Raw genomic sequence first — 20,471 nt, 5'->3', positions numbered from 1 at the left:
AGCTTAGCCGCCGTTCTCCTGTCACTCACCACCTCCACTGGGTCCAGAGGGCATCCTAGAACAAAAATCAATAACCATTTCCTTTGTTTTTTAACACCCAGAAAGGACTGTCCATACCATGCTACAAAGTCATCTGCAACTGGGCCATGGTCACGATCTGCATCCTGGAGCAGAGAGACATTCACTGAGTCGTCTGCAAACTCGATTATATGTTTGTCCTGGTAGAGACTCTAACACTCATTTTTATTAAGGACAAATAAAAGTGGGGAAAGGACACACTCTCACGTGGAAGATAAAAGTGCATCTGATAAGATGACTCTCCCTTTCTGAGGACTATCCGTTAGAGTTGGATGTCTCAAGACCGGCCTCGAGACATCCAACTCAACTCTTACGTGGTCTTGGTCTTGTCTTGGTCTCGACGGACTTTGGTCTTGGTCTTGTCTTGGTCTCGGATCCTTCGATCTTGTCTTGGTCTCGCTGTCTCGGTCTTCCTGTCTCAGCTCGACATAGTGGTCGGGAGATTTGGAGTCAACAGTATCCATGACACACAACGTAACGGTCGATAATTTGTCATGTGCATCAGCTCTAAGAGCCGTGCTTAGAGAGTGCTTTGTAGTGAATCAGAAGAGTCGACTCCTATTGAGTGAGAGCCGGCTCCTCACTTAATTTCCTTTTGCTGCTCAGCTCTCACACAGTGGCTCAGCTATACTCCAATCCCTCCATATTGTGGCCAATCACATGCGAGGATATAGGATAATATCATTATGTGAAAAACAGAGAGGGTGAGAGACGCGACAGTCAAGTGGAGCGTGTGTCTGTCCTCTCAGTACTCAGTAAGTGAGTGAGACAGTAGACAGCGGTGAGGAGGGCTGTGCGAGTGCATCGCAAAAACACATGAATATGCCCGACACCCGGAAACGAAGCAGCATCTGGCTGCAGTTTAAAGACTTTTTTGTCTCAGTCTCGGTCTCGTCTCGACTTTGTTTTGGTCTTGACTCGGTCTGTCTTGGTCTTGGTCTTGTCATGGTCTCGATACCCTCTGGTCTTGGTATTGTCTTGGTCTTGGTTTAGGCGGTCTTGACTACAAGTCTACTATCCGTAAGTCAATAAGCCAAGAAATCAGATCCAAATCAAGATTACGTGTACTGGTGAGATGTCCTGCTAAAATATGGAGCTGGATACAAATAAAAACAGATCAAAAATCCACAAAAACAAACAGTTTTGGACACCATCCAGGTACTTTAGAACCATATGGAGCAAGGTGCACACAGCTACCCCTCTCTCCCCCTATCTGTTCAGCAAATTGGAGGGTCAATTCAAAAATTCCGTTTTTACAAGTTTCTTGGATAATCTCATCACAGGGGAAGTCAAAGCAAAAGGCTTTGCAAAATCATTTAAAAATTAAGTGCTTTCACTTTAGGCACTGGTACAATAGTCCTTCTAGATTTGAGGGACTTTCCAAAACTCAAGAGACTTTAAGAAATGAGGAGAAAAAAATCCCAGCCAACTCATCCACACAATTTTTAAGGAGAAGGCTGTTTATTTTATCTGGGCCTGCACCTTTCCTCTCTTTCACGCTCCTAGGGAAACATCCCCATACTTCACATGTCTGTGAAGGTTCTCAGTCATCCAGGTCATCGTAGTCAAAGGAGCTTGGAAAGAAAAGCATCTGGACTTCTTTAAGTTGCTTGAAGACGTTTCACCTCTCATCTGAGAAGCTTCTTCAGTTCCAGGGTCAAATGATGGAGAGTCCCATTTTTTTGGGCTTTCATCAAGTCAGGAAAGATGCACAGTAAAGAAGATCAAACACCAACTAGGTAGGATCAGAAAGACAAATGCAACAACATTAAAGCTAATGTTTTGGGTTTTTTTCTCTTGTCTTCTTTTTTTCTCTCATGCAATTGAGTGTTTGTGTACTGGGCTTTGTTATACAGTCCTTGCAAATGAGTGTTTTTGCTCACCGTTGCTTGGATTTTGCTCTGCCTTTCTCTGCATATTTTCTCCAATTCTTGTTTCTCATCCTCAATATTTCAAGATTTTTGTACTTTGCTGCATTGCAAAACACTTGCAATTCAAAATCTTTCAGAACTTGTTGCATCTATTTCTGCATCTCCTCCAGTTCTTCCTTCTCTTTTAGCAGTTGGGTATTTCTTTACAGCTGTTCCACACCGTCTCCATACTTTTGTCTTGCCATCATTCTGGTAGAGGTTGATCTTGGCTTCATCTGTCCAAAAAATATTTTTCCAGAACTGTGCTGGCTGTTTTGAAGGGGTTTCTCTTCACTATTGAAATGATTCTGTGATCATCCACCACTGTCTTCTTCTGTGGATGTCCAGGTGTTTTTGCCTTGCTGAGTTCACCAGTGGCTTCTTTATTTCTCAGGATGTACCAAACTGTAGATTTTGCCAGTGCTACTATTGTAGCAATTTCTCTGATGTTTTTCTTTCTGTTTTTTCAGCTTAAGGATGGCTTGAACTCCTCTGAACAGGTTGTCTGTTCACAGCAAAATCTTCGCATTAACAGGATTTTGCTTGCTCCAGGCCTTTTATTTGCTTAATTGATAGTGACATAACGACAAAATTGCCCACACCTGCCTTTGAGTCCAATTACTTTTGGTCCCTTTAAAAAAGGGTAGCACTTGTTAAGGAGCAGAAACTCTTAAACCCTTAATGCAATTTGAATGTGAATACCCTCAAATGAAAACTGAGAGTCTACACATTATGTCCATTATATAATTATATTTGGAATATGTTTCGGTGAACAGGTATTACTTTTGTCATTGTCCAAATATATATGAACTGTAAATCCTTTGTTTGTAAACGGTCAGTTAAATGTTGACAACTACTCTTTCAAAAGACTCCTAACAAATATCAGTAGTTATTAGACTTGCTGTACTTAGTGGCAGATTTGTGGGAGACTGGGAGTAGAAATTTCAAGTACAGGGGAGCAAAACAACAGGTAAGAACAACTGAAAATATTTTTTTGAGGGTGGATAAGGCTAAGAGTCAGGCCTTGAAATTAATTACAATTTTGTCTTGGTGTTTGGTCGACTATCAAGCTAGAGTGAAAGATTGCTGCCACCTGTGCTTTGAGGATTCTGACAGTTAGGATGACTTGGAGGTGTTGATTTATTTAAACTAATATAATCATCCTGCTGTACCCAGGTTTCTGCAATGCAGATTAGATCAATATGTTGATTCATTATTAAATAATTTGCTAGCACAAAGAGACCTAATGTTTAATACACCACATTTAATTGATTTACTCTTTGATATAATGGTAATGGTAAATGGACTGATTCTACAGCACTTTTCTACTCTCCCGGAGTACTCAAAGTGCTCTCTGCAGTTGAGGTAGTTATAATATTCTGTCTTTGTGCATTTTTATACTAAATTCATATTTTTATGATGATATTTGTGATTATTTGGGGTTTGTCTGAGTTTTGCTCTATCTATAGTGGGATTGATGTAGTCTCCTCATAAAATCAGGTTTTCCCCAGTAAGGTTTTCAATTCAGTTATCCATTATTGAATTAAAATGTGGCTAAGCATGTCAATCCTGGTCTGACTTGGAAGTGGACCAGAGAAAAACTACTTTAGCAAAATTACATGTTGACTCAATATTAATTTTAGTGATGCAGCCAGGTGTTATTACTGCTATTGTCAATTAGAGTCTTACCAAATCTGTGCCTATAAATCTATACGATGACACATTGACACGTGACATTGCCCCCTAAATGAACAAACTGATGCTTCCACAATGATATTCAGTTCTTTTTGTTTGTTTGGCAATAAACTGACTGGAGGCTTTGCTTTCCACTCCAGCAGAATCTGTTACAGTGAATGTAAACCTTCACCTGAAGATGAGGCCAGACATTAATCTGTCGCTGCAGGTGTAATCCATGTTTTCACTGGTGTCAACACATACTATCACACAGCCTCCAAGAGCAGTTACACAGAGGAAGGATGATAAAGACAAGAAAAAGATAGCCCTTCAAACTTCTCAGCCCTCAGGTGTTTCCAAGAGATTTGGTGTTGAAAATATTGTTCTGTGTATAATATTCACACAAATATATCAAGGCCGGCTTATCTACGTCAACTCTCTTGAGTGAGGCATCAACCTTTAACCTTTTAAGTTTTCCCTAAACTTTTGTATTTGTTACTATTTTTGTGTGTTGCAAGTGAAAAGAGTACTCTTTTAGTTACTAACTTATCTTACTAATTACTCATTTCCAGTGCATTTAAAATTATCAACATGACAACTCGTGTCATAAGTAGATATTTATATATTTATACAGATATTTTTATATTTTATATATTTTTATAGTAACAAATAGTAGTATATGTAGGTTCCATTGGTGTGGCTGTCTTTCTTCTCTTAACCTTCTCTTTGGTAAAAGAGGCTGGTGGCTTGCAAATGCACAGAAACTGTGGACAGGCTAAAGGAGCTTTAAATATATGGGACATGTGAATAGGATTTGTGGGGCCAATAACTAATCTCAATGGCATGGACAGTGGCTCATTCCAGCTAGTGTTTAATTTAGCAACCCTGCTCTAAATATTCTATTTATCATTTAACATTAAACTTTAACATTAAATGTTTTTAGCTTGATACATTTATGGACCCAGAGGTGCTTTATGATTTCTATGGCAAAAGCTAATAGAAATTTCATAAAACAAATAAGCCAAAAATGGCTAGTGATTAATGTATCTGCTGAAAGTATTTATTACTATGTCACTAAAGCAACTATGGTAAGTAGAAGTTCTAGAAAGCTAAAGCTTTGGGTTGCGTTAGTAATACATCTTCACTCTGTGTTACCATTTTTAAAACATAAAAAAAGACATTCAAACATCACATTGTGCATCTTCTCTGCTGTGTGTCCATTCCACTGATTATGTTTATGCTACACAGTGCAGTTCCTCATCCACTGAGGAGGATTTCCTTTTAGTCACTGCTCTCTTGCACTATATTCTATGACTTCTCTGCTCGAGACTTGATTGCTACTGCCCTCTATTGGCAGCTATAAAGAAGTGTGCTGATCACATAAGAAATGAACATTTTGTGCAATTGGACTCATGATGAAGTATTACGATTATCTTCTTAATACTTTGAATTTTCTGTTGTGTTCAGTGAGTCGCTGGGCGTTCATCATAATTTTACTCTATTTTATTATACATTTCAGTATACACAGTAAAAATTGTTAGTTGTTATAACTGAAAAACTAAAATAGGAATGTATTTAATGCACTGCACTGTGTGTGGAAAAGTACAACCTTATTTGTCATCCACATGAATTAAAAGTGCTGTAGCAGCCAGGTACTGCTAAACAAATCCACTGAAATAAATGATCGTCAGCAAGTGACCATAAAAGCAGTTTTAGCAGTATGATGCAGGGAACACATTAGTGTGGTGGTAAGTGTCATTGCCTTGCAGTAAAAAAGTTTTGTGTTAAAATCCAAACAGGACACTACTTTCTGTTGCTTCATATCCGCACTGTGCCTTGGGTTCTCTCTGGGTCCTCCAGCTTCCTCCCACAGTTCAAAGACATGCAGTGTTGTGTTCAGTCATGATTCTAACTTGGCCATAGATGTGAAAATCTCTTTTGTGTCAGCTTTCCCCTTTGACAGATGGGATAGGTTCTAGTGATCCTAAACTAGTAAGAAGATGGAGGTGTTGTACAAGAAACATGCAGCAGGCAGAAAAAATATAATAGGAGACAGAGTCTTATGGAATATGCAGTACATACAAAAGAAATATTTCAGTAAGTCTTCCATTTGACTTGACCTTGCTCTAAAAATACAAACTCTTAAGATTCTAGCCTAACTGTGGCCCTGAATTGGATAAGTGGAGAAGGTCAATGGATGGCTTGTTTGGGAGAAGATTCTTCTTTTCTCTAAAAAAGATGATGGCAGCATGGGTGATGTTTGCAAAGTTGCATCTGAAAAAAAAAAACACTCAAGGCTTCTGGACAGACATGTCCAAAGTAGAGCTGTTTGGCCATAATGCACAAAACCACATGACAGTTGATGATTTAGGTTTGTTTTAAAGCCACAACACCTGGCCTTGTAATCATTAAGTCAATCACAAACTTCTCTGTATACCAAAGTATTAAAAAATTAAATGTGCCATCTGCCCTGGCAGCTAATACTTAACTTATGTTGGAGTCATACAGCAGAACAGTGATCCCAAGCATGGCAGCAAGTGACCGCAGAATGGCAGAAACATGTTGCATGTTGCTTTCAGCCAGTAAATACAGTTCATGACTGAACTCATCTACTAAGTAAATGACATCAAACACACTGGAGAGATGAAAGCAGACTGGACTATGACAACATTCACATTTAACTCATGTAGTTGTTACAGAATGGAGCTCTGCTAGTTGAGACTGCAGGCAAACAGGTGTTGACTCGTGCAGTTTAATCATTTTTCAGGTGATTTTTTTAAATCTTTATTGTGGAATGGGTACAACCTGAAATACAGTAAAGTAAAAATTTGAGACAATGCACAATTACAAGGAGTAAATAAAAGTTTTTATTCTACAATGCAACTGCTTTTCCAATATCATAAATTTTATGTTTTATTTGTATTATTTTTAATTTACCCTTTGTAAAGCTAAGAAATGTGTTTGTACAGTTTAAGATGTGTGTGATGGTGTTTAATGAAACATAGCTGTTGAAGACAGAAAACTGACCAAATGTATGCCTACAGAACATCACATGAAACCTATTAAAATCTCTGCTGTGCAAAATTATTTTATCATACTATAGAAGCAAGAGCTGTGGTCTCTGCCCCACTTATGAATAATAGCATCATTTCTTTTCTGTAAACAAGCTGAAACTGAGCAACAAGCCAATTACTATTCAGCATCAGAAAGGAAGTGCTTTTGAATGCATGTCTCATTTGACAACTTTTTAGTGATTAATTACTGTTTTGGTCTGATGTTGTGTGTATTGGTGTGTGTATGTGCGTGTTCCCTGTCTTATGATTTGAGAGTGAGGGGGCAGAAAAATGAAAGGGCTGATTGTTAACATGCAGTAGTGAAAATATAACTTGGTATGTTTTTTTCTGAGAATGTTAGGAGCTAAATGACATCGTCTCCGAGTTGAATTCTCAAGAAGACGGAAGCTCCCTCGATGATTTGGGTCAAAAATGAGAACTGTTGAGGCCCGGCTCCTGAGTCCTGGCTGCAGTCCTTGTGCCCATGAAAAAGGGCCTTTAAAAAGCGCCTTCTTTTAAAATGCATGGGGGTGGAGGGGATGGTGGAGGTGGGGCTTGAACATACATAAGAGGCTAAGACAGTCCACCAGTCCAATTTGGCACACCATCACCAGGCAATTTGCTGTCGCTTAACCTATTACGAGGAAGCTTGGATCCCTCTTTTCATTCAGACCCTCTTTATCCTCTTTGGTTGCTTGTTAAAAATAATCCTATTGGATCAGCCATCTTTGGAAGAGAAACGCCACATTAATGATGAGCGTGGGCGGGTTACTCAGAACTGAGACTTTATCTTGGATGTCATATGTAGACAATGTGACTGGGGATTATTCCCAGGACTTGGTCCTGCAGCCTATTTGGGACTATCTCCGTCAGAACTACCACGACCTCCTAAGAAGTCCTCTCTTCCCCGTGGTCCTCTCAGTCACTACCTATTTTCTCCTGGTCGCTCTTTACACTGTGTTGGACCTGCTGGCTCCCACCTGGCCGTGCATCAACCGCTACAGGCTGCATCCAGACAGACCCATCACCTGGCCTAACATTTGGCCCACCTTGGGTGTCACCATTTACAACCACCTGCTTTACATCTTTCCTGCTGCAGTTGCACAGTGGCTGTGGAGGCCACCAACCCCTCTACCCCCCGAAGCCCCCACTCTGTTCAGTTTTTTCCTGGGCATCCTGGGCTGTATGGTGGTCTTTGACTTCCAGTACTACCTGTGGCACCTGCTGCACCACCGGGTTGCTTGGTTGTACCGCACTTTCCACGCCATCCACCACCAGTACAACCAGCCTTTCAGCCTTGTCACCCAGTACCTGTCTGGTTGGGAGTTATTTAGCGTGGGATTTTGGGCCACAGTAGACCCCATCCTGCTGCAGTGCCACTGCCTCACAGCATGGAGCTTCATGGTATTCAATGTCTATGTTTCCACTGAGGATCACTGTGGCTATGACTTCCCTTGGGCCACACATAACTTGGTGCCCTTTGGCCTCTGGGGTGGTGCTCCGAAACATGACACTCACCACCAGAGACCTGGCACTAACTTTGCCCCATTCTTCTCTCACTGGGACTGGCTGGGGGGCACCCACACTGTACCAACCGCCTCCAGCCACTCTGCCACGGGAGAGCCAGAAGAGATGAAAGGAAGAAAAGACTAAAGAACTTGAATTAATCTTTCAATGACTCCATCGCTAGTTTACTCAAACTGCCTCTTTTGTTGATGCTTTTATTCCAGCAGACTCATTTTTCCTCTTTACTCTCCTGCAGACTAATTTCTCTCTTTTACGTCTCCCACTCTTAACTCTCACTTTGATAATAACGATTTCCACTATGTGGCTATCTTTGACTGCATGGATATTTTTCACATTTTACGAGCTGATAATCAATCTAACATTGTTTGACAGTGTGGTAAGTTGTCAAAAGATATTTTTTATGTTTGTATTTTGTACAATGATAGTATAGATTATCTTATACTTTTGTGCAATGAACATATATCTCTTATTCATAGAGATTTTCCACTTATGTCAGTGAATTGATGTGCTGTTAATTGTCTCAGTGGCATTCTCAGGTCAGGTACCTTACATGTGTAATTTGTTTGGAGCTACCAGAAATATAAAATAAAATTTAAAAAATGATTTGAAGTCCTTCCTTGATTTGTCGAATGTCACTGAGTAGCTCTGAGTCTTTGCTGACGGAGGATGGTGTGATCTGTCAGAGTGATTACACAGAAGTTTGCACGTACATTCTTCCTCTCTCCCTCCTCAGCAATGACCCTCTCACTCCCACGCATGAATGGCTGCCTTTTAGCTGCATCCCAGTATGATGCGTGGGCGCAATACTAATCCATCATTCTCTCTCTTTGAGACAAAATGGTCCTGCAGGAAGAGTTCTTAATTAAAGCCCCCGAAGAGAAACTGCAATAGCTGCCCTGACAGCTAATACTGAACTGCAGGTGCTGTTCTTTTGAAAAATTTTTATTGACTACGATAGAATATTATTTGCTTTTATGAACATCAAATGATTTTTCGCTCTTTTTGATTATTTTTTTTTACAAATTATTTAAAAGTAGAATCACAACCTTTTTTTCAGGTAGTTTTTCCCAAATAACTTGGTGTTTAAATAAAATCATGAAATCCTAGTTTATATTATTACAAAGAAACCAGTAGGGGTCAGTCTTTTTCCAAACCACAAAAAGAAGAACAAGTGTACAAATACATGTAAAGCAAAAATTACATCCCACTGGGAAAAAACAAAAAAAGACCAAAAAAACTCCCAATGCATTCTTGGTTATTTTCCAGTTATGCTTCTGGTTATATCACAGTTCTAGGCGATAGGGATTCATAGTTCTGCAGTAACAGTTATTGTGACTTATCTGTCCTTGTTATTCATCACTGTGCGTTCCTACCTGCAGTCTGAACCGGTTTAGCATGTTTTTTGTGCTCAAACATGTTGCGTTTATTTTAGAAACACTGCAGACAGGGCTCTCGGGCACAACTTATTCTTTTGTTAATCCTGTTCTAATTATGGGATATGCATGTTGAGGAACAATATGAATAATGTGTATATTTTTAACATGAACTATTTTTTTTTATTGCAAATGAATATATGTAACACAAGAGTAATATAGGTATTTTCTTTCAGGACAGTATTGAGGTTTAACTTATTTGCCTCAATTCTTATTTGTTTAACTCTTCTCGGAAAAAAAATCTATTCCCTTGAGCAGAAGTTGTTCTTGTTGTAATATTAAATTCAACAAGGTTGTGTTAGGTCTGTTATCTCATTTTCCATATGTCAGTTAGAGCACGCTTCAAAAACATTGCATGTGTAGAGCAATGACAAGAAGTGACATCATCATACACATCACATCTTCGGGGGTGGCTGTGGTTCAATAATTACCTCTTCCAAACCATCAACGTGTCTTTCAGAGCCCATTCCTACAAAACTGCTCAAAGAAGTCCTGCCATTAATTAATTCTTCGATCTTAAATATGATCAACCTATCTCTAATAATCGGCTATGTACCACTACAGCCTTCAAGCTGGCTGTAGTGCTATGCAGAGGACACCCAGCTCTATCTATCTATGAAGCCAGATAACACACACCAATTAGGAATGTCTTAAAGACATAAAGATCTGGATGGCCGCTAACTTTCTGCTTCTTAATTCAGATAAAACTGAGGTTATTTTACTCGGCCCTGAAAATCTTAGAAATATGGTATCTAACCAGATTCTTACTCTGGATGGCATTACCTTGGCTTCCAGTAACGCGGTGAGGAACCTTGGAGTCATTTTTGACCAGGACATGTCCTTCAACACACATATTAAACAAATATGTAAGACTGCTTTCTTCCATTTGCACAACATCTCTAACGTTAGAAATATCCTGTCTCAGAGTGACGCTGAAAAACTAGTTCATGCATTTATTACTTCCAGGCTGGACTACTGCAATTCATTATTATCAGGAAGTCATAAAAACTCCCCGAAAAGCCTTCAGCTAATCCAAAATGCTGCAGCAAGAGTCCTGACAGGGACTAGAAAGAGAGAGCAGATTTCTCCTGTTTTGGTTTCCCTTCATTGGCTTCCTGTTAAATCCAGAATTTAATTCAAAATCCTGCTCCTCACATACAAGGTCTTAAATAATCAGGCCCCATCTTATCTTAATGACCTTGTAGTATCATATCACCCTATTAGAGCACTTCGCTCTCACTCTGCAGGCCTACTTGTTGTTCATAGAGTATTTAAAAGTAGAATGGGAGGGAGAGCCTTCAGTTTTCAGGCCCCTCTTCTGTGGAACCAGCTTCCAGTTTGGATTCGGGAGACAGACACTATCTCTACTTTTAAGATTAGGCTTAAAACTTTCCTTTTTGCTAAAGCATATAGTTAGGGCTGGACCAGGTGACCCTGAATCCTCCCTTAGTTATGCTGCAATAGATGTAGGCTGCCGGGGGATTCCCATGATGCATTGAGTTTTTCCTTTCCAGTCACCTTTCTCGCTCACTATGTATTAATAGACCTCTCTGCATTGAAGCATATCTGTTATTAACCTCTGTCTCTCTTCCACAGCATGTCTTTTATCCTGTCTTCCTTCTCTCTGTTAGGTATGGCTGTGTGCAGGCAGGAATAGGACCCAAGGTGCAGACTCTGGAGACAGACGTGAACTCAAAAAGGCTTTAATTTAAGACTCAAAATATAACATGACTGAAAAACTCAAAACAAACTTAAACTGGAAAAATGACAAAACACACAGCTTGGTAAACGGTAGATCGCGACACGGACACAGAGAAACACAGGGCTTAAATACACAGAGGGAGCAATCAGGGAATGAATAACAGGAGGGAAATACAGCTGGGGCAAATCAGAACTGACGAGACAAAAGGAAGCGTAAACTGAACACACTAAGACAGAGACCTTCAAAGTAAAACAGGAAACACATAACACAGACTCACATGCAGGCACTACAGAGGGAATAGAGACGTGGGACCAGGGCAGACACAAACACTGACTGAACACGGGGATATAGGAACTAAGGATACATAGAGACGCGAACTAGACAAGGGGATGCAGGTGATAGGGGAGACAGAGCAACTAAAGAAGACAGAGACATAAGCCATAAGACGGAACTCAAAGAAACCAAAAACTAGAAATTATAAATAATAACATAAACTCAAAAACCCTGGGTCGACGACCCAGGCATCCTAACACTCTCACCCCAACCGGTCGCAGCAGATGGCCGCCCCTCCCTGAGCCTGGTTCTGACCGAGGTTTCTCGAGTTGGATGCTCGGATGGAGCCCGAGTAACATGGAGATGGGGAGGAGGTGGATTGAACATAGGTGTCTGCGAGGTGGAATGACAGATGTTGGCGGTGTGCAAAACAAACCATGACATGAGTGGGGCAATGACAAGAAGTCAAATCAGTGGTGAAAAAATTATTCAGACATTTATTAAAATAAAGTTTATTCCTACAATCACAACTTTGCCATTAAATTATCAACTCATATTGAAGAAACTACTTATCCTACTTCACTGCTGAGTGCTGTATTGGACAGACATGTGTTATATTCTTTGTGATCACCGTGTGTAGTGTGACTATATCTCTAAAAAAAATTGTTTTTTCATTTCACAGTGAATTTAGAGTGAATTAAACTATAAAATAGTGACTTATATAAGGGCCAAATGAGTTAGAGTAAATACAAAATACAAATACAAATACAAAAGTGTCCAGATGGTGGATCAACCTTTAGACTAGTTTAAAGTGTGTTTAAATGTGTAACAGAAATAGAATGACTTCCTTTGGTTTAAGCATTTTTTAAAAATTATTTGTTAAATGAGCTAATGTTTTGTCACAACATCCTTATTGAGACAAAACATGTGATTGCTTAATTCTAGGTGACGTGTTATTTAATTCCCTTTAATTCCATTTGTCATATGTGAAAAGTCTTTTTGGTCTCTTCGGACCGTAATTAGTTACAGCTGTGATCCCACCTGTTTCCCATGCTCTTGTTGACCTGTGTTGACCCCTGCTGTTTTTAACTTAAAGTCCTAGTTTGAAACCTGCAAGAGTTGCAGGTAGTATATTTATACAGCAAAGGTCACAGTGGTATAAGCATGCTACGTAAAAGATGACAAATGTACAAAATGTGTTGTATTTATAACTAGACGAGGTGTACCTCTTCCTGTATAGACAGAGGTATACTTCAAATAGATCTGTGTATGCATGTGTGCATTTGCTCAGCATAGGGGGGAGGCAGAGTAAAGTGCATGACTGCTATGAAACAACCTCTTTTATTATGGTCAGGACAGGAACTTCATAATTTAAAATTTCCTCCCAATACATCAGTCATAAAGTCAACTATTTGTCCTAGATGTTGTTAAAGCCAAATTAAAGCCGTACAACTATGACAAAATTACGTGTTACCTAAAATCCTGCATCTTCAAATACCGGTATCTGTATTGTAGGGCAATACTGACCTTGCTATATCATGATTGTGTTCAGTATTTACAATCAGCTTAATGAAAGATGTAATAAATAGGTCCAATAAATATGTTATGAATACAAAAGTGTTCTCTTTATCACAGTAATGTGGAGGAGGATACTATGTTATCTCTTCTGTGATTCATATTAATGATCTATGAAAATTCATTTATGTTGGGTTTAAGTGGACCCTGCTGGTAAACAGAACCTGTTGCTGAAAGCAACCACACAGACACCAGTGTACATTTTACTTGCGAGGGGAGCGTTGGAGAGCAGTGAGTGCGACTCGCCTGTCCAAGCAACTCCAATTCCTCTGCGTCCGCCTCACTCTTATTGACAACAGAGGTTACACATATTTCAGCTAACCACGTGACAGTTTTAAGCAGGCATATCTGTACAACATCAGTGTCTGTATTCTGTGTGTTTCCAGCTATACCATACGTAGGCATACGACCTTTCAATGAATTTAAACTGTGTATGAGGTATGCAGAAAAGCAGAAGTAAGCATCTTGCTAAAGTATAAAAACAGTGACCCTTCTGTGTTTGTGCTTTAGTGTGTCCTTTGTCCTGTGTCACAGCATCTGTAAGTTCTTTGACTTTTTGTTTTAAACTCGATTAAAGGTCAGTTTAACTTCACCAGTTTGGACATTTCAAAATGCAAAATCTTCATGCATTTTGAACATTTTGTACCTTGTTCAATAGCACACTGTTTTGTAACATCCAACACTCCTGTGCTTTATTAAAACCAGGTTCTCAAGGTCAAGGTAACTTTATTTATACCCAAAGGCAAGGTAAATTTGCTTTACAGAAAAATGACAGCATTTGGCATCCCTTTAAAAACACACATACCTAGTATATATAAAACTCACTGTGGCACATATATAGTAGTTTTGATATTTCGAATCAAAAACAGTTTTTATTTAATTCAGTGACAGCAACGGGGACAAAGCTATTTTTATAACGCTTTGTCCTACATCTCGGAAATAGAAACCTCCGTCCTGAGGGAAGAAGCTGAAATTCACCCCTTAGAGGATGGGAACCATTTTTAAGGATTGATAAAGCCATCCTCTGTACCTGCTTAGAGTACAGGGAGGCTAAACAAGACTGTGGCTCACCTATCAGACGACTGGACCATCTCACTATCTGATTTAGAGAGTTTTTCTCTGTGACAGAGGTCTGACCAAACCATGCCACCAAACAAAAGGATAAAACAGACTCAATAAAAGAACGATAAAACAAAGTTAAAATTTTTTGGTCAATGTGGAAGTGAACAAGTTTCCTAAGACAATAAAGGTGCTGGTGACCCTTTTTACAAACTGATTTGCAATTTTGATCAAAGTTCAGTTTTTCATTTATTATGGTCCCAAGATATTTATATGATTGTACTTGCTCTATTTTCTGACCTTTAATTAAATCTGGTGGTTAATTCTTGCCTCTTTTTGGTTAAACTATCTTCCTTTCCTTTCTTACCAATATTATGCAAACTCTATTTCTAATTCTAAGGTGTGAAACCCATGACACACCAACAAATGGTTTACTCTGGGCAGACGTGTAAAACCTGCCATAAAAATGTAAGTCGCCCCTTTACTGATGAATAGCAAATTGAGTCGGGGCCTAAGAAAGAGCCCTGGGGAACACTAGGGATGACTGGGGAAGCTTGTGATGTGAGATGTTTTAACTGTACATACCTGATTACAATCTGAGATTACAATTTACAACATGACATGGAAAGTGCCTTATTTAAAAGAATATCATGAGAGACAATATCAAAGGCAGAGCTCAGATCAAGGAGCATTTGGTTAACAGCCCAGTGTCAGCTGCCAACAGAAGATCATTTGTGATTTTGACCATGCCTACCCCTGCTCTATGAAGTGGCTGAAAACCAGATTATCTATTTATAATTGTATTTATCAAATAATTCAAAAAGATGATTGCTAATAAGTTGAAGTTAGATCTAAACAACAAGAGTTATTTCCCAAAGGTAAATTAGCATATGGACAATAATTATTTGAAAGGGTCTGTATGGGGTTTCCTAAGAGTTGGCATTATCATTGCTTTAAGCGGTGCAGGAAAAAGCCAGATATTAGGGAAGAGTGAATAATATCAGCTAAAGACAGAGAGAAGATAAACAGGATTTAGCCACTTGAGTGAGAAATGGGTCTTTATTAAGATTTCTTAATAAATCCAGATATTTCCCCAACAGTCAGGAGGAAAGAGTCCTCCTTGAGCAGACCTGATGAGTGTTGTATAATATTCAAATTAAGGTGTAGACAGGGCATCCTTATTGTGGTGCATGTGTTCCTGATACATGAACCAGGGAACATAGTGGATGAAAGAGAGTCTGACAGTTCTGTGAATTTTCAAAGGAGTGAAGTCCATAATTGTATTAAGACACCAGTTTATCAGGAGTACATAAATTATCTCTTCGAGGCAGACTGTCAGTTACATGGGAGAAAGTAGTTATGTCAATGTACTACTTAGGTGCAAAAAGGCAATACTTTTTCCTGTGTGATTTCTCATTCTTACACATAACTTAATTCACAAACATCTGTGATTTTATTTCTTTATATGGGTGGAACACATGGGTTGGTACTGACATCTGGTGAGAATTTTATGTCAATAGCAACTTTAGAAATATATTTATTTAGAAAATTGATGGCGTGTTCATTACTTATTTTACCCTCTGAATATTATTAACCCCCCAAAAAATAGCAGTGTGGGGTAAATAAAGATGTTTATATTAATAAAGGCATGGTTTGGTGACCATTAGAATAGTTTCGGAGAAACTGAGACCCTCACTAACCTTTGATGTACACTATAAGCAGGCCTGTAATATGAAAGAAACTGCTCAGTTCAAAAAAGTTTTAGGCACCTAAGAGTCTAAGGTGGCACCAATTCAGCGTGAGAAATTTATTTTCACCATTTTACATTTTGCATGTGAAACAAAGCTTGCTTTGTCTGCGGTTCAGCATGTCATAACCACAGTGCCACTGGTTTTATTTGGTCTCACGCACTGCTACTTCACTGCTAGTTAAATGTAGCAGTAGTTATTGCCATTATTCCAGCATAGGCAGATCATTCAAAAAAAAAAAATGTCTTACGCACACAGAGGTTAAAGTGAAATTTCCACCATGCTCACTGTCTGCATTCTTTGTTTACTTTAATAACATAAAACCAGACTTCTGTTAAGTGGAAGTCTTTTGGCTTAAACCACAGGCTGCATTTCCTCTTTTCTAGTTGGCCCAGCTGGAAACCGTGAGGTCTTTCGGTAAATAAAATGAGTTGCAGAATGAACAGCAACCAATAGCAGTCTTTTACATATACAAATTTACATGAAAGTCTGGCTCATTGGAAGCAACATATTCAAAAAAAATAAGTGGCGATCAAGACATTTGCAGAGTATTGTACATCTTGCATATTGTCTGATATCCACCACTGTAAAGGTCAACAATGGAACACATTGTACTGTAATCATATTAAACAGAAGTACAGAATCACTGCAGCCATTTGCGTTGAGACTGAACCTGTGCACTGACTATTTGGAGAGCTAAATGTGATGTGGAACAAACCATCATAATTGGAGCCTTTCTAGCCTTTTCTACATGAATTCTGTTTCAGAAAATGTGAGTCCTTTCATAAGTTCCTAACTTTAAAGACTCACAACCAACTCCTACCTTCATGAAACCAGTAATATAAAATATAAAAGAGCTTAAACTCATCATTTATAGAAGCTGAAGCCATATCCATAAAACCCATCTTTGAGTCCTATTTTTTTAGCAGTTTTCTGTACCAGTCACGCAACGCTTTGTTAAAAATAATTTTGCTCAGAGGAAATCCAACAAGTGGTTCTTGAATAAACGGGAACTGTGTCTGTGCCTGTGCCTGTCTGTGGAGCTACGTGAATGCAACCAGGGCAGGGTGTGTCCTGTCCCTGCCCCCAACATGTGCAAAGAACGCATTTTACACAGAGCGCTGACAAAAGGTAAGGTGACACTCCATAACAATCATTTACCTCAGAGCGCTCCCACAACCAGTCGTTAAATGGGAAGCAGCATTCTTGGCCTGTTTGTGTGTGTACGTGTACCTGGGGGGGATGGTGGCAGGTAAATGGGTGGGGTCAGTGTTTGAACCACGGCAGTTTACCTACTCCTTATCTACAGAGAAAAGACTGCAGTAGATTTTCCCTTTATACATTTGTTGACCATATTGTCTTTTAGACGCTGGCAATGTCGACTGAAAAAAAGTGTAACAATACTGGCCTCTAAGAGGACTGCACGCCATTAATTTTTTTTATAAAATACAAAACACTAACTGGGTTAAACCAAATGAATAAAGATGACGTGAAACTAGCTATTTATGTTTCAGAGGTGAAACTAGTCTGCCACTAAAACCACTCGGTAGAAAATGCAATTATATGTAGGTCGTCCTCACTGATCTGTTAATCATTCCTCAACACTCTCCACTCTAAGCTCATTTACCGAACAGGAGTGAACATTAAAAGTTCAAGCTTAAAACGCTGGCCTTTACACTGTGTGAAGTTGCACCGAGTTTCTGCACAACAACATTCCAGGAATTACTGCCCGAGACTCATCAATGACACTGCGTCTCATCCAGATGCAGGACGAAAATGAGAATAGTGACTCACGAGTCACAGGAACGTTATCAGTTACGTAATAGCACAAAAGAAGTTTCGCAGATACTAAATCCTGTTGTTTTACCATTTATTTAAGAAACTTAGTAACAATGTCAACTGTTCTCCCTTCATTTTTTTTTGTTTTGAATAAGCAAAAGTGTGATAAAAGGGCTTTAAAATGACAAAAATAAAACTTGCTGGATGCATGAATTGTGTGTGTATATAAAAAAAAAAGCAAATTTATCTCATAAAAATCAATATATTTACAAGCTCTCTGAACAGGTTAATGTGTCTATAGTATAAATGTCATTCATATTAAATTACATTTCTATTGATATTCAAAGATAATCAGTCAAAACCACAGGAAGAAGCACATTAGTCCATTCAAAGCTCTGCATGTCAGTATGAAGCAGGTGTGGACCCGTAACACAGGCACTCATATACATTTCACATTTTAATGCCAAGCGGCTCAAATTATAAATAAAAGTTCATCTCTGGTTACCAGAGTCCATCTGGTATGTGTTTTTTTTAGTTTTTTTGTTTACAGTGTTTACACTGTAAAAGCACAACCAGGCCTGGAATCAGAGTCTCTCCTCTCCTTTTCTCACTAACAGGTGCTGCTCTGCGTGGTCCCAACATCTGACACGTATGCTTTGCTCTTCTTGGAATATTTCATGGAACTGAAGGAAACTCTCATTTGCTCCACAGCCCTGCTGCTCCTACACAGCAGAGTGTTCTTCACATGGTTTCTGAAATCCTCAGACACAAAGTAGTAGATGAATGGGTCCAGGCAGCTGTTGAGACTTGCCAAGCACAAAGTAGAGATGTAGACGTTGTAACCATGATTTCCTATACTGTTCTTTTGTAAACCGTAATGCACCAGCAGCATGATGTTACTGGGAATAAAGCACACAAGGAAGGTCACCAGGACGATTCCGATCAACACCACAACTTTGTGTCGGTTCTTTGATGCTGTACTTTCCTCCATGCTTGTCCCCAGAGCCTTCAGCAACATAGCATAGGCTACAATGATCACTATGCAAGGGATTAGGAACACAACTGTTCCCATCATGATAAAGTAGATGAATGGCAACCTGATAGACTCGAATGGAATTTCTAGGTCCTTTATGACAGTCACATCATGACATGTGGTTACATTGGGGTCTTTTAGCTTGGTCGTGTGGTCATACAGGTACAGAGGAGTGGTGGTGACCCAGATAAAAGCCCAGATAGCTACAGAGACACCAATGGCAATTTTATTATTCTTCCTCTGCTGAGAGAGCGGGTGAGCCACAACCCAGTACCTCTGCACGCTCAGGCAGGTGATGAACAGAATAGAGCAATACATGTTCCCGTAGAAGAAGCTCACTAGGACTTTGCAGAGAGGCTCTCCATAGATCCAGTTGTTGCCGTTTATGTGGTAGTGTATTTTTAATGGAATCCAAATGACAAAGAGCAGGTCAGCCAGAGCCAGGTTGGCCATGTATATTGATGAAGGGTGCTTCTTTTTGGTCCTGAAGAGAAAGACCCAGATTGCCATGCCATTGGCCGGAAGTCCAACTGCAAATATGATGATGTAGACGATCGGGAAGAAGACTGTGGTGAGGCTACTCTTAAGCGTAGCTGATACTTCCTCATCCACAACAACTTGGTTTGAATTTTCAGGGTCCTTTTGTCCGATGAACGTCCGGCCTCTCTCTAAAACACATATACAAACGGAAATAAATATTACAGTTTAAATTACTGATTAAACAGCAGACAGAACACCAATGACAGCTTATCATTTAAGTTGTTATTACAGACCCCCCGCCCCAAACTAAATTTGGGTTTAGTTCTGTTGGCTGAGCCAAACAAGTTATTTGAGGCATCACAATGGCCTCAGACAGGAGTCGTTTCATTAGGTACAGGAGTCGTTTCATTAGGTACAGAACCTTTTGGTCTAAAGCATACATGATAATGATAAGGATCTGTTAAATTCGTAAAAACGATCCTGTGTCAAGTATCTTCTTAAGTTTTGAAAAGTAAGCCTTTATTTCCCGAAAGTTTTCTCTTTTGTGAAGTTACTACAATCCCAGTTTAAAAAGAGCTCGGTTAAAATATTTGCTCTTTAGACACCCGTCTTTAGACCGTGACAACAACAACAAAACAAAACATGAGCCGAGCTCGGTATAACAGCACCCTGACATTTCGAGACAGCGCAGGGATTTTGAACTTACGTGATGAGACGGAGCCGCAGCAGAAAATAACCAACAGCCACAGTAACCGTGTTGAACCCATGTTTCTATCACTGAGACTCTCTCGGTGCAAATTCTCCTTTTCTCGACCTCTTAACAGCCAGCTGAGTCTTAAATGTCCGACGACTTCTCCAACATTGAAGGACACACCCCGAGAGTACCTGTTCCTACGCTTGCGTCATGTCCAAACCCGCCCGCCCGGTCCGCCCTCAGGTGCATTTCCTGTGGAGCTCCGTTGATTCAGTGAGAACAAAACACGCAGTAAATAAACATGCCATATAAGTTACAGGCACCTTTACCACACATTATAAAGAATTATTTTATTATCATTTTTAAAATTCCGTTGTCAGTGGTAAATGAAGGGTGGCTGAATTTTATTGATACTGAAGTAGAAACTTATTTCAAATCTGACATTAGTTTTTT

At 39.4% G+C, this 20,471-nt stretch overlaps 2 protein-coding genes across 2 annotated transcripts; one reads left to right on the top strand and one right to left on the bottom strand.

Moving 5' to 3' along the window:
- Window positions 1–7,383: 7,383 nt before the first annotated feature.
- ch25hl2 (cholesterol 25-hydroxylase like 2) lies at window positions 7,384–8,615 on the top strand. Its single transcript, XM_026176913.1, is given in 2 exon segments — window positions 7,384–8,287; window positions 8,289–8,615. Coding segments are annotated over 2 exon segments (885 nt in total). The 5' UTR covers window positions 7,384–7,465; the 3' UTR covers window positions 8,352–8,615.
- A 6,709-nt stretch (window positions 8,616–15,324) lies between these two features.
- On the bottom strand, window positions 15,325–20,212 carry LOC113025430 (proteinase-activated receptor 2-like). Its single transcript, XM_026173149.1, has 2 exons — window positions 20,031–20,212; window positions 15,325–19,512 (listed from the first exon to the last, which is right to left on the bottom strand). The coding sequence occupies exons 1-2, from the start codon at window positions 20,089–20,091 to the stop codon at window positions 18,422–18,424; spliced, it is 1,152 nt and encodes a 383-aa protein (XP_026028934.1). The 5' UTR covers window positions 20,092–20,212; the 3' UTR covers window positions 15,325–18,421.
- Window positions 20,213–20,471: the final 259 nt, after the last annotated feature.

The sequence above is a fragment of the Astatotilapia calliptera genome, chromosome 7 (assembly GCF_900246225.1).
Source record: "Astatotilapia calliptera chromosome 7, fAstCal1.2, whole genome shotgun sequence".
NCBI lineage: Eukaryota > Metazoa > Chordata > Actinopteri > Cichliformes > Cichlidae > Astatotilapia > Astatotilapia calliptera.
This window is presented reverse-complemented; position numbering and strand designations above follow the sequence as displayed.

Bases quoted from the DNA above. Each gene is read 5' to 3' on its own strand.
- LOC113025430 (XM_026173149.1), bottom strand. From the start codon at position 20,091: ATGGGTTCAACACGGTTACTGTGGCTGTTGGTTATTTTCTGCTGCGGC. The intron at 19,513-20,030 runs GTAAGTTCAAAA...TATGTGTTTTAG, and splicing joins CTGCGGCTCCGTCTCATCAC to AGAGAGGCCGGACGTTCATC.